Source organism: Harpia harpyja, chromosome 6 (genome assembly GCF_026419915.1).
Source record: "Harpia harpyja isolate bHarHar1 chromosome 6, bHarHar1 primary haplotype, whole genome shotgun sequence".
NCBI lineage: Eukaryota > Metazoa > Chordata > Aves > Accipitriformes > Accipitridae > Harpia > Harpia harpyja.
Window position 1 is genome coordinate 55,514,477 of NC_068945.1, and position 12,049 is coordinate 55,526,525.

The following is a 12,049-nucleotide window of genomic DNA, read 5'->3' on the forward strand; positions in this document are numbered from 1 at the left end:
CTGTGAAAGCTCGGAGCTGAACTCAGGTTTATCAGTGGTTCCCAGCAGTGACTGTGGCATACATAGCATCTTCATGACCGTGTACAAGCAACGACCCCATGCACAGCACCAGCAGTACACCTGGAGAGGACTCATGCAGAAATGGGCATGGTACTGGCAGGGCCTCTTCCCAGGAGATCACGAATGCAGGTAGATCAAGCAGTTACGGTTAGAGAAGAAAAGAGTATGTGCCAGTAGAGGAGATAAGGGTGATTATTTTTAGCTTTAGTTTCCACAGAGACTGTGCATCAAAAGTAGTGAGAAAGGACTGGCAGGCACAGGAGGCTGTGAGGTTTGTACTTGGCTCCATGAAGAGCATCTTGAGGATGAAGCTAGACGAAGAATTTGAGAAATGCATTGCTAAAGCAAAAAAGCCAAAGGGCCCATATTCCCATTTTGTCCTGAGGCACTGAAAGCTCTTAATCAAGGAAGTAATTTAATTTTGAACTTTACTGATTGTCTGGTTTTCCATGAGGCCAACGGGGGTACTTCAGAGCTTTCAACCTTGCTGGAAATAGAGCAGGACTGCTGGAAACTTGGAATGTCTCTGCTCTCTTCTTCAAGAGACTATGAACCTGTTCTTCCATGTGCTGGGCAGTTACTTGGATGTGTCTACAGCAAGTGCAATAGGCCTTCAGTCTGGAGCAACAGAGTTTTACCTGCCATGCATCAGTGCTAGTGCCCCAAAATGGGCAGGACTGTGAAGGATCAGTCCCTTCAAGATTAATCCCTTGGGGTACCATTCAGTTGCAACCATGTGTCATGACCTACAGCTAGCAAAGCCAAAAGGACAATGAATCTTCCACGTGAGAAGAGCTAGCAGAGTGATTACAGCTAAGTTCTGGCTAGAGGCACTCTGGGGCTGGCTGCTGCTTTATTTTGCTAAGTGGGTAAGTTCATGCTCTTTTAACTTGTGGAAAAATCTTCTGGTTCAGTGAGGGGGCAGGATCTCTTCAGAAGTATGTAGGAATATGGTATTGATTCAGCCCTGGCTGTGCACGAGGAAATCCTGGGAGTATCCGCCTTTGTCCTGACTTGCCTGTCAGAACAGCACTGAAATACTGGCCTGAAATGTCTGTTACTTTAGTTCTTCATTGATCATCTGAGTTGGCTCCCTCACACCGAGCACAACAGTGATGGGGAGAGGGGACAAAAGTGTAAAAGGTATGAGCTGCAGCTTTTCTGGTCCTGGAGGGTACACCAAAGCATGTTAGCTGTCAGCTGTCCCACAGAGACTATCCACACAGTGCAGCCAGCCAGGGAGAGTTACACTGATGCTCTACTCGTGTCCCCCTTCCCTCTCATCCCCTCTGGGGTTGGTGGGGTAGGCAGGACCTCAAAACACACCCTGTGACATGAGGTGAAGTAGTTGGGAAAATTCCTCACTGAGGCTGATATGTCACTGAGCTTGATAAGTTGCTGTTGGACATTGTTGGTGCTCTGGTCTCTCTGAGCAGGCTCAGAAGTGCATGCTCAGGCACCTGGGGAGGCTTTTGGGGTGGTGATTGACAGACCAAGGTGTCCAACTTCTTCAGACACTTTCAGAGCTGGGTAGCAGCTGAATAGATGAGGTTACATATCTGGATTTTAGTCCTTGCCTTTTAATCTTTGACAGCAAGTAAAAACTGCTGTTTCTGTGTGTAGGGAATAGGAAGTACCTTCTGACAGAAGGTCACTGGTGTCCATTTTGATCTCTTTGAATGCTGTCACTTTTCTGAACTTCAGAACTACTTTTTTTTTCCCCTGGAATTTTGGGGGTGTCTGATCTCATAGGTGCTTCTGCCACAGGCTGTGTGCTCTTGCATCTGTAAGGCCATTCCAGAGCAAATACATTAGATAGTTAGCCCTGGCTGCTGGCAGTTAATGGGGAAAGCTCAGCCTCTGTAGATGTCAGTGTGGTTATACTGCTCACATGAAGTGGGAAGATGTGGTCAGGCTGGATATTGCAGGGAGGAGCATTCAAGTAATTAATTCAGTGTGAAAATGGATTGAGTATGATTCTTTATTGCTTTGCTGTCCATGGCCATGCAGAGAAATGCCGGAGCATCCTTCCCCGCCCGCTGGTTACACCCAATCTGCACGGATGTAAAAGAGTAGTTGATGAAGTACAGGAGCATCCATCCTGTGGCTTACATAAACAGTAAGGAATGGGTTCAGCTCAGTGTGGCGAAGGGAAAAGCTCAAAGAAAACAGAAAATAGGGCACTTGATGATTCCAGAAGTGACCCGCTGTGCTCTGCAAGAAAATTAATCCTACAACGGGACCATCTCTTTCTGGGTATGGCTGCACGGTTACGGTGCCTTACGATCCGGCTCTTTTTCCCCGTTTTTCTCAAATATACTTGTTCTTGCCGCCTCTTTCCCGGGCCTCGGCGCACGCCGCCTCCTTCCCTCCCGCCGCCCCCGGGCCGGGTGGGGGTTTGGAGAGGCGGGCAATTTGGCACCCGGCATTGAGTCTCTCGGCCCGGCCTGCCGCCGGCCCAGCCGCTGGGGGTCAGTGTTGCTCCGCTAAAGCGGCGGCGGGTCCCCGCTCCCCGGGACTGCCCCGGGGCGGCGGCCGCGGGCAGGCAGGGGGGGGGGGTCCTCTGCCACCGCGGCTCTGCTAGCAGCAATGCGAGCTGGCAGGAGCAGGGCTCAGCCCGGGACATTCAGACACGCCGCAGTCGTGCTTCTGTAGGGGAACCCCCTGCCTCGGTTTCCCTGTCTGAAATGCAGCGCCTCACCGCCTCCCTCTTCTTTGTCAGCAGCGCCCAGAGGCCGCGGTGAGAGTCTTCAGCTGACGAGTCGCTGACCAGACGGCAGACATGCCTTCTTTGCTATGGCTTTTAGTAATCACAGGAGAGGAGAGATGGCTAGAGCAAGCTGGGATCAGGCCAGCAAAGGGGATGCTGATGCTTCTCCTTACCTGCGGCCTGTGTGACCAGACGTGCACGTGTTGTCCTGGCAGCCTGCCTGGCCCTTGTCAGAGGCCGTGCCCAGAGCTCTGCCAAGTGTGCGGATCTGGCAGCTTGCAGGCCTGCCAGCTCTGCTGCTTATGTGGACAGGCCCCAGCCCGCAAACCCTCCGTGAGGTCCATTTGTACCGGGATACGCACAGCCCCTCTGAAAACAGTCGGCCGTCACGGCTCACCAGCAGGCAAGGCGTTGTGGGGTGAGCTCAGTGCAGACATCTGGGCAGGGCAGGCTGTGCTGGGCCCGGAGGGACTAATCCAGGCAGGTCCTGCACAAACACGGCACTGCTGCTCCTGTCCGCATGGCCCCAGCTAGTATCCGCAGGAAGGAATTGAAAATCAGACACGACTGCACCAAGCCTTGCCTTGCATGTGTCATTCACCAACTGCTTTTTTCAAGCTCTGGAAGCTAAGCAAGGACCTTGCCTCAAAATCAAATCCCAGGAGCTCTATTGACCTGTGGCAGCTAGAGTTTGTTACAAGAGAGCTGCAGAGCAGCGGTGGCATCCTTGAAATAACATTCAGAGTAAGATCTGTTCATCTATTTTGTTTTCAAGTGTGTCTTTCACTCAATAATATGGAGCTTGCTGCTGAAGCTTGTATTTGTCTTCTTCAATCTCCTGGCCAGGGCCATGCTTTTCTACTTGGCTGCTTTGAAGCACATCTTATAACATGCTTCCAGATGCAGAACGACCCTAAAGGCAGGTCCCAGAAAGCAGCCTGCAGACCTCAGAATGCTAACAAAGCATGCGCGATGCCCCATATCCTCCTGGGATCTGAGCAGGCAGCAGCAGAGCCAGGCTGACCTCCACACCTGGCTTCCCGCTGATTTTCAGCTTCCTGAGGCACTGGTGCAGCAGCACAGACCTGCCCTCGCCTGAACAACCTGGGCTGAGACTCAGCTGATCTACCTTTGTCTGTGTGTTGTGTAGGCATTGGTATCTGATCTAGTCAGCCAGAAAGAGCTGCTTTTAGGGCACAGTTCATCTGATCCATTCTAGACACGTCTGCTTTGCAATAAGTCTCTTTCTCCCCAGTGACTACACAGGGACCTTGCAGCAACTAGCTCAGACAAGGCATGTGCAGGTGAAGACCAGCAGGCACCGAGCCTGTGTTCAGCCTTTCAGCTGGAGCCTTGCAATGGGCCTGTTGTTGTTGGGGATCTCAGACAACCGATCAACCAAGGCATATGCAATATGCAGTTGTGGCTGCTTGCTGTCAAAATGTTATCTCCATTATGGTGTTGCAGTCTGGGCCTCATAAAATAACCTAGCAGCTAGATTCTTTGCTCAGGAGAAGGAGGATTGGTCCCCTTGTCTGACCCCCCCTCCTCTGAGGGGGTCCAAGCCCCAGCTCCTGCTCCTAGTGAGCAGTCACAAAGTGGCAGCCTCCTGGGCAGACATTCTCCATCTCTGCAGCTGAAACAGTTCTCTTGTGTAGGTCTTTTGGAGACCATGAACAAACACAGTATCACCACTTTTGCATTCCTTGAGATATACATGAAGTTACATGGCCAGAAGCTGAGACTTATAATGTTTATTGCAACTGCTATTTGTAATACGAACATGAAAGCAGAGCAATTATGCATTAGAAGTACATTTGCTTTGGAGAAAAGCACCAAAAAAACAGTAATATGATCACACATGAACTACCGGGGGAGCTAGACCCAGTCAGGAAAAGTGACCCATGCTCTTTTGTAATCACTCTTGAAACTTTGAGAGCAATGTTAATCCAAAGGTCTCAAAGCACTTCAGAGATGTGTAATAGGTGGAGACACAGCAATCAAAAGCTGTGGCAGAACTCACACTGATTTTTGTAGACTTTGGATAACATTAATGCATAATGTGTAACAGGCAGCTGGAGGTCAGGAACCGTTGCCCCCAGCCACTCCGCTTGAACCACCAGGTGCCTTTCTTCCTCTTCAAGTCTCAGCTTATTGGTGTCATCACTCTAAAATAAATGGCACCAAAGTTCACACCTTGTAACTATATGCACAGAGACTAACAGAGCTGTTGGAACACTAGGGAGGCTGTTCCCATCATCTAGTCTAACCCTTTACAGCACACAGCAGCCGTTCTTGACTTCTGAAGCCTTCAAATGATGGAAAGGCCTCACAGTCTCAGTTAATTGTTCTGATAATTAAATGCTTTTCTTGTCTAGAACCTGCACTTAATCCTTGCTCTCAGTCCATCTAGTGGCAGTTTTTGACACTGAATCTGTGTTCTCGAAGACACTTCTGAATGAAAAAAGCACAAAAGCTGGTCTAGCAATTAGATGAGGTTTCTAACCTCATCTAATTTAAATTACACATTTAAAGCTGGACTGCACTGCGTAAGTAGTATAATCTGTATTTTATGAAATAACATATGCTTCTTTTACATATATGCAAAGTATCTTTTCATATATTGTTCCATACAATATGCAATAAATGTACATGTAGGTCAGTCAGTTCTGTTTTCTCTACTTTTGCTCTACCAAAGACAGGCCAAAGAAATGAATGGCTGTGCTTTGGCTCAGTGAGACCTGAATTCATTCTTGATTCCTTCACGGGGAGGAAAGTCAATAGTAGTAGGGGCAGCTGATAGGAAAATTGTGCTGCTTTTGCATAAAGATGATGCTCCAATAAAGCCTTGTTATTCCTTGATTTTGTAGCTCCAAAGCAAGGAACGTAGTTTTGTGCATGGCCAAAATTAGGTCTTACAGTGAAGATCAGGATGAATTAGCTGGAGCTGGAGATCAGCATTGCACATATTGAAGCAACAGTGTGAGTGAGGAAGGATGTAGCTGTGCTTTATGGTCAGCACACTTGTTTCTCCATGCAGCAAGTAGCATGGGACTCACAAGATGCCTTATCTTGCCTGAACCTGCCCCCCAAAAGGCTGAGTACACCAGCTAAACTCACCTCATCTGGACCGAGGCATCCTGGGCAGTGTTAGCTCTTAGATCTGGCAGCTCTTAGATCCATGGTGCCTCTTTGTAGAGCTGTCAGTTGTTCAGAGGTTAGAGTATATGAGCATTACTACGAGGGTAGTTGCTTTTCACCCAGCTGTTGGCCAGCTGTGGGAGATTACGGCACCAGCAGCGTTGGCCCTGACAATACGTTTGCATATATGGATGTTCAGAGCATGCTGTGATACCGTGTTATGCTGCTGCTGTTGGTTTTGGGTTTTTTTTTTTTTCCCTGAGAAGGAAGGAAAGAAGTTTGTGTAGTTCAGCAGCAGGAACAGTAGTAAAGAAAGATGAATTTTCATCAATCTCTTTCCAGGTTTCCTGGCTGAAACTACAGCCTGTCTCTGCCTCCCCTTAAAAAAAAGTAATTATCTCTTAATCACAAAAGTAGAATGAGAGGAATCAAAGAAGCAGAGCAGCTGCCCTAAACGAATGCCCAGGAAAATAAATACAAAAGTCTGTGTATCTTCCTGTCGTGAAAACAATGCAGTTAAGTTCTTCAGGTAACAAAGATTTAACATTTGTAGGTGCCAGGAGTGCCTGTGGGTAGCTTGGTGTCAGAGTGATAGAAAGATCAGAGTTACAGCAGTACTACCAGATACCACAGAATTTCTCTATGTCACTGGAAAACCACCTGCATAGAAATTGAATATATCGTATTTACAGCAAACAAATGCAAACAATGGTGGGTTGGAGCTCTGAACGTGTGGCTAGCCCTGTTGGTGCTGGAGGGTCAAACAGCACTACAACAACTGCCGCAGACACAGTAAACTGATAACATGCTCAGAGAGTATAAATCACTCTTCCCTATCTCCATCATTGTGGTGTTCATGACACGCTGGGTTTCTGATTGTGCAAAGAAATGGCATTTGACTGAAGATGTTTGGTGTTTGTAAGGGAAATTGTTCCTGAGTCAAACCGCTCCTTTGGAGCACAGCAAAGACTCACAGCACTGTGATGGGTGGTTTTGTAAAGCATAGGATCCTCGATGAAATTACCCTGGGTCTCTCCATCCAGGTCCTCCATTGTATGACAAAAATGAATATATGTGATGGATTGGATAAAATCTTAATTGACTGTCCCGGCTCAACTTAAACTGAGTATTTTCTTTTGCCACCTGATATCAGTACCTTGTCGCCAAAAAACCTTTTTGTTATCAGGGAAGAAAAGAAGCCAAGACACAGAGTATTAAGTCATCATTTATAATTAATTTTCTTCAGATTAAAATAATTTTCTGAAATCTTGTAGGGTTTGCTTGTTTTATATCAGCTTCTTAGATAGCACTTACATTATACATGCGCACACTCAGAAAAGATTATGTCACCCCATGTGTTTACTGTCATTATTCTTTTGAGTGTGTTCGACCTGATTCTGTAAAACATTAAATATGCCAGAGGAAATAACAAAGCTGAAGATATTGAATGCTGCTAGTGTTACAAAAGATACATAAGCTGAAAGTGTTGACATGATGGCCTGAGATACCATAACAAACTGTGGGTTTTCTCCACTCCAAAACTGATTTCAAGACATGGTCTTTTCTACAGCAAGATGGGAGGGCAAGGAAGGGCTGAAATAAAATAATGAAAAGAAAATATTTTTAGCTTTTACCAGCAAACTTTTCAACCCTGATGTGCTTTTCACCCATTCTGCTGCTCGGCAGGAACGGGAGACCCCATTTACTGGTGAGAAAGCACGTCTGAGTGTACGCTGCTGTCCCCAAAGGCAGTCAGAAGATGTGGCTGTGTCGGTCTGGGGGGCAAAGCTCTTCCAGGAGGAAACTGCCAGTGGCAGTGGGCAGCAGATGCTTCTGTCTGCCACTCTGCTTTCATTTCCTCTTCTCCCCCTTTCACATCCTCCCCTTCTCTCCCACTCTTACCTGCACCCACCAAAGGTATGTCCAGCTTCACCCTGCTTTTGAGTCCAGTTGCAGTAATGGCCACCTTATGTTTTGTAGCTGAGATATATAGAAAGAAAATCACATCTGATTCTTTGGCCGTTCAGAGCAGAGTTTGTTTGGGAGGCACCTTGGAGTCTCAGGCACTCCGCTTTAAGGCTGGCTTAATGGCAACACAGTGTTCATTTCGGGAGAGAAGGTCAGTATCTGCCTTAGGGGGCTGGTGAGGATAACCCCCTGTCCTCAGACTCCTCTTTCTGCTTTTGTAATCTCAGCCCTGCCTAGGGCTTAGCAGCTGGTTTTGTCTCTGCAGTCAGCTCTTTCCTCTTCTCTGAAGGCTCTCTTTTTGCTTGGTGCACCTGCTCTGTCTGTCCCTTGGCCACTATCATCTGTGGCACTGGATGTTACCTGCATGGCCGGCACTGGCTGAAGGGGCTCGTTGCTCTTCTTCCACCTCCGGGCCCCCGAACGTGTATTAAATTCGTAGATTTTGCCAGTAACTTGCAAGGGAGAAAAGACAATCAATTAAAATCATTCCTGCTTTAGCAGATTAAGACACGACAGTCTCCTCAGGATGGGGTTGAAATGAGAAATATGAAGCACCTGGAAAATCAGCTGAGTTGGGGAGGTAGCCCTGAGAGGGAAAGCCTCATTTCCGCAAGCGAGCGTGGGGACCTGGGTATCGTGGTGGCCACTCAGGGGAGATACTATTCTATCAGTATAAAAACTGGCTCTGCAGTTCGGGGAATAGGAATATTCAAAACATTCCTATTCCAAAAAACCCGACCTTGTTATCATCCTATACCTCTATCCAAGCTACAGCTACCATGAGTTAACATGGGCAGTGTAACAAACACATCCATAGTCCTTAGCTGTTAGGACTAACTCTCCCCAAAATTTTGCCTTTGGCTATGATAAGCAAGGCCATGGTATATGTCTGCGTCTATTTTTTCAAGTAGAGTTGCCTACCTGAGGTAGCAAAACCTGCTAGGAGCACAATATCCTACATATATCTTCTAGACCATGTCAGGTTTTCTAGGTTCACCCAAGATTTGGACATCTGGGATCCCCAGTGAGTTTTGGCCATATGAATTTCTTCTCCATTTGCACAAAATGCTTTTCCCTAGGCTTGCTGTGTACATTGTCATTAATAGAGTGAAATACTACGTATTTTCTGTTTGTGCGAGTACATGTTTCCTTCATATATATAAAATACTGTTAAATTTGGGTTGTTTAGCACACATGGCTACCTTTCCTTGTTAGAAAAATTTTTGGCCCTCTTCAGATTTTATGGGTAATTTCTACTTGAACATTAAAAGCAAGTATCTTCTCCTTCAGTTCTTTTACTACCTAGAGACAGGCGGAAAAATTGCCATGCGTCTAGTGTGATGATTGCCTCACAGTCTAAATCACTGTCTCTTGCTAAACCGACACAGAATCGGGAGCTATAGTGGCACTTCTTGTAATTAAACATTATTAATATGAGACAAACAAAAGACCATTAAGGCCTGGAAAGAAATGGTTACATGTTACTACATGTTACAGTTTGTATCAGAATTAATGGTTTCTGACACATTAACACATTCTGAGCAATTAAAGATGAAACTGGATCTCTTTACATGTTATTTTTCCTGACTGCTTACAAGGCGGGCATGTTAAAGCAGCCCAGATCAGGAAGCAGCTCCTGACCATCCCTCCTAATCATATTCCACAGATGATGTCTTGGGAATTATTAAACCTCATTACCAAACCACCAACACTTGATCCTCTGGAGTTTGGGATGAGCCATGGAAGGGAGAGGGGAGGAGTGGGGAACACACATTTCTCTGCTGACACCACAAAGCTGTGTTATAGCTTAATGTTTGTGTCGGGCATGACACAAACACTATGGCTTTGGAGGGCAGTTTGGATGAGCTCAGATATCCTTGTCTGGTGTGGTCAGGTTTGCTGAGGAAGGGAGCCACCAGCTGGCCTGCAAAAACACCGGGAAGCAGCTCTTGCAGCAGCCGAGAACATCCATGTTTAATATATTACAAATGCAGTTACACAGGGAAAAAGCAGGGACTTTGGAGCCCATCCCTCCAGATCTCTTTATAAATAGCAGGTGGGCTTGGACCTTGACCAAACTGGCCTTGAGCAGCCTTGTGGATGGGCTTAATTGCACAGTAGGGTCCCATTTGTTTGCCCAAATTCTACTGAAGTCCCCATGCCTAGTGTTTCCCATTAGCTCACAGCATCTGACAGCTCTGAGCCAGCTAATATGAAACACAAGGTACACGCACTTGGGTGGAAATTTGGGCAGATGAATCCAAGCCTTGAAACAAGCCTGCCTTCTTCTGGATAATTTTTAGACCTATTGTTTCAGACCTGTTTTCGGATCTATTTGTTAAAGACCTATTTTGACTGACTGTCACATTTTAGCAGCACACCCCCTGCCCCCCCCCCACCCCATGCTAGGGCCCTCAGCCATTAGACACAGGGCTGGGGACCCTAATGCCAGGCCAAGCATCGCAGTGCAGGACTCAGGCGTGGGCTGTGGTTCAGGGGGATGAGGTAAGATGGATCAACCCTTAGGAAAAAAATATTTTTCTGTAATGAACCCTGCTGCAGAGCACAGTGGCTGTCACTTGGGGAAAGGGATAAGCACTACACCTGCTGGGTCATCCTGGTTTTCCTAGCTTTTGCCTTAATTTCACTTTTCCCAGCTGGTTAATCAGATATGCTCAGAGTTAGCATAGCTGGAGCCCAGTGACCACCCAGTAGCTGATGCCACCACAACTGCATCTAAAAGCAAATGGTCTTCCCTTTCCTCCCCAACAAGCGGTGCTCGAGCCTTAGATAAACAGCAGCAGTGCACTGTTGCTGCAAGGGAGGAGATTTGTGCAGGAGTGAGTAACTCACCCACCCACTCTGCATCCAAGAAGGGGTTTAAGAGACGAAGTCAGTACATCTGCGGCTGCATTAATCTGCTGGCCATTTCCCAGACATGGGAAGGGTGAAACCATGTAGCCATGACAGCACCAGGGCAGGAGGCTTGCAGCAAATTCCTCCTCCCCTCCCACCTTCCTATACCAGATCCATACATTCAGTTTTAGCAGAGGAGTAGTGAATAATCTGGCCATCAGATGTGTGATTTCAAGGGCCATAAGTACATTCTACCACTAGAAATGTTACTAGGGCACTGTCTTGATTTTCACTATCTGTGAAATATAGCTCCCATTCTCCTTGGAAACAGCAAACCTGAAATATGAAAAGCAAATGTTGAACGATATTTAAATCAACTACTCCAGTTTGTTTCCAGCCAAATATTCATATCCACTGTTAATTGCTTTTTATTACCTGGGTCTCTGGCTTCTCCATCAAAGACAGTGTTTAGCTTTGTCATTGTCTGTGAAGAGAGACAAAATGTGAAATGAATCCTGTGAATTAACTGAGTAAGAAGGAGGAGCAGTGACTTGGAAACAGTGACCTACATGGATGGAGGCGGATTTGTATGACCTGCATATTGCATTCCTGTAGGCTGGGTTTAATCAAAACTGGCAACAAAAGCCATTTGTGGTGTAGGGTGTTGCCACTAGATGTTCAAAGAAGAATTGATAAGGTCTGACATGCTAAATGCCTCCATGTGTGTAACCACAAGAGGGTCACCTCCACCCAGAGGAGGCTTGGGAATCCCCTCTCTAAAGAACTTGGGGAGGGAGAGTACACTAATGAAAGTCCCTTGCAGCCTTTATGCTATTATGGCTACGAAAAAGGAAGGAGCCCCAAGATCTAGCAGCAAAGAAACATCTATTACAGTGGAAATAACTATGGTGTTTTGCTGCAAACAGCTCATCAAGACCAAATTCTTTACAGATTGGGTACACTTGTGTACCTTACTGGTTGCACTCAGGTGAGTTAGGGTTAGCTGCAAGGGTCAGTGGTGTCCCAGCAGCACAAGATTGCCAAGCTGGGGCACTTGTCATCCTGCCTCTGCGGCTGCAGCGAATTTCCTTGTGACTGCTCTGGGCACAACCTCTCTGGCCTCCCACGTACCGGGGCTGCCAGAGAGGCTGGAGAATTCGGCATTTGAAAGCAAAGGGGCCACAGTGCGGGTGAGCACCCCTCACCCCCAGTGTTGCCTCCAAATACAGAGGCCAGTTGGGGCACTGAAGTGTTTTGCATTTGGGGACAATCCTTTTTTCCTTGCCTGTCATTTTTATATTGTCTTTGGAAAAT

General features: G+C 46.9%; 1 protein-coding gene and 1 long non-coding RNA gene across 2 annotated transcripts in view; one reads left to right on the top strand and one right to left on the bottom strand.

Moving 5' to 3' along the window:
* The first annotated feature begins 2,032 nt into the window (after positions 1 to 2,032).
* The window catches only part of LOC128143024 (uncharacterized), a 33,549-nt gene continuing 23,532 nt past the window's right edge, over positions 2,033 to 12,049 (top strand). The window contains exon 1 of the long non-coding RNA XR_008235593.1: positions 2,033 to 2,316. This is a non-coding gene — a long non-coding RNA (uncharacterized LOC128143024). The remainder of the gene's footprint in view (positions 2,317 to 12,049) is intronic.
* Positions 7,126 to 12,049, bottom strand: part of CDHR3 (cadherin related family member 3) — a 42,223-nt gene continuing 37,299 nt past the window's right edge. The window contains 3 exon segments of the mRNA XM_052789850.1: positions 7,126 to 8,172; positions 8,174 to 8,331; positions 11,171 to 11,219. Of these exon segments, the coding sequence (XP_052645810.1) occupies positions 8,113 to 8,172; positions 8,174 to 8,331; positions 11,171 to 11,219 (267 nt within the window). The 3' untranslated portion in view covers positions 7,126 to 8,112.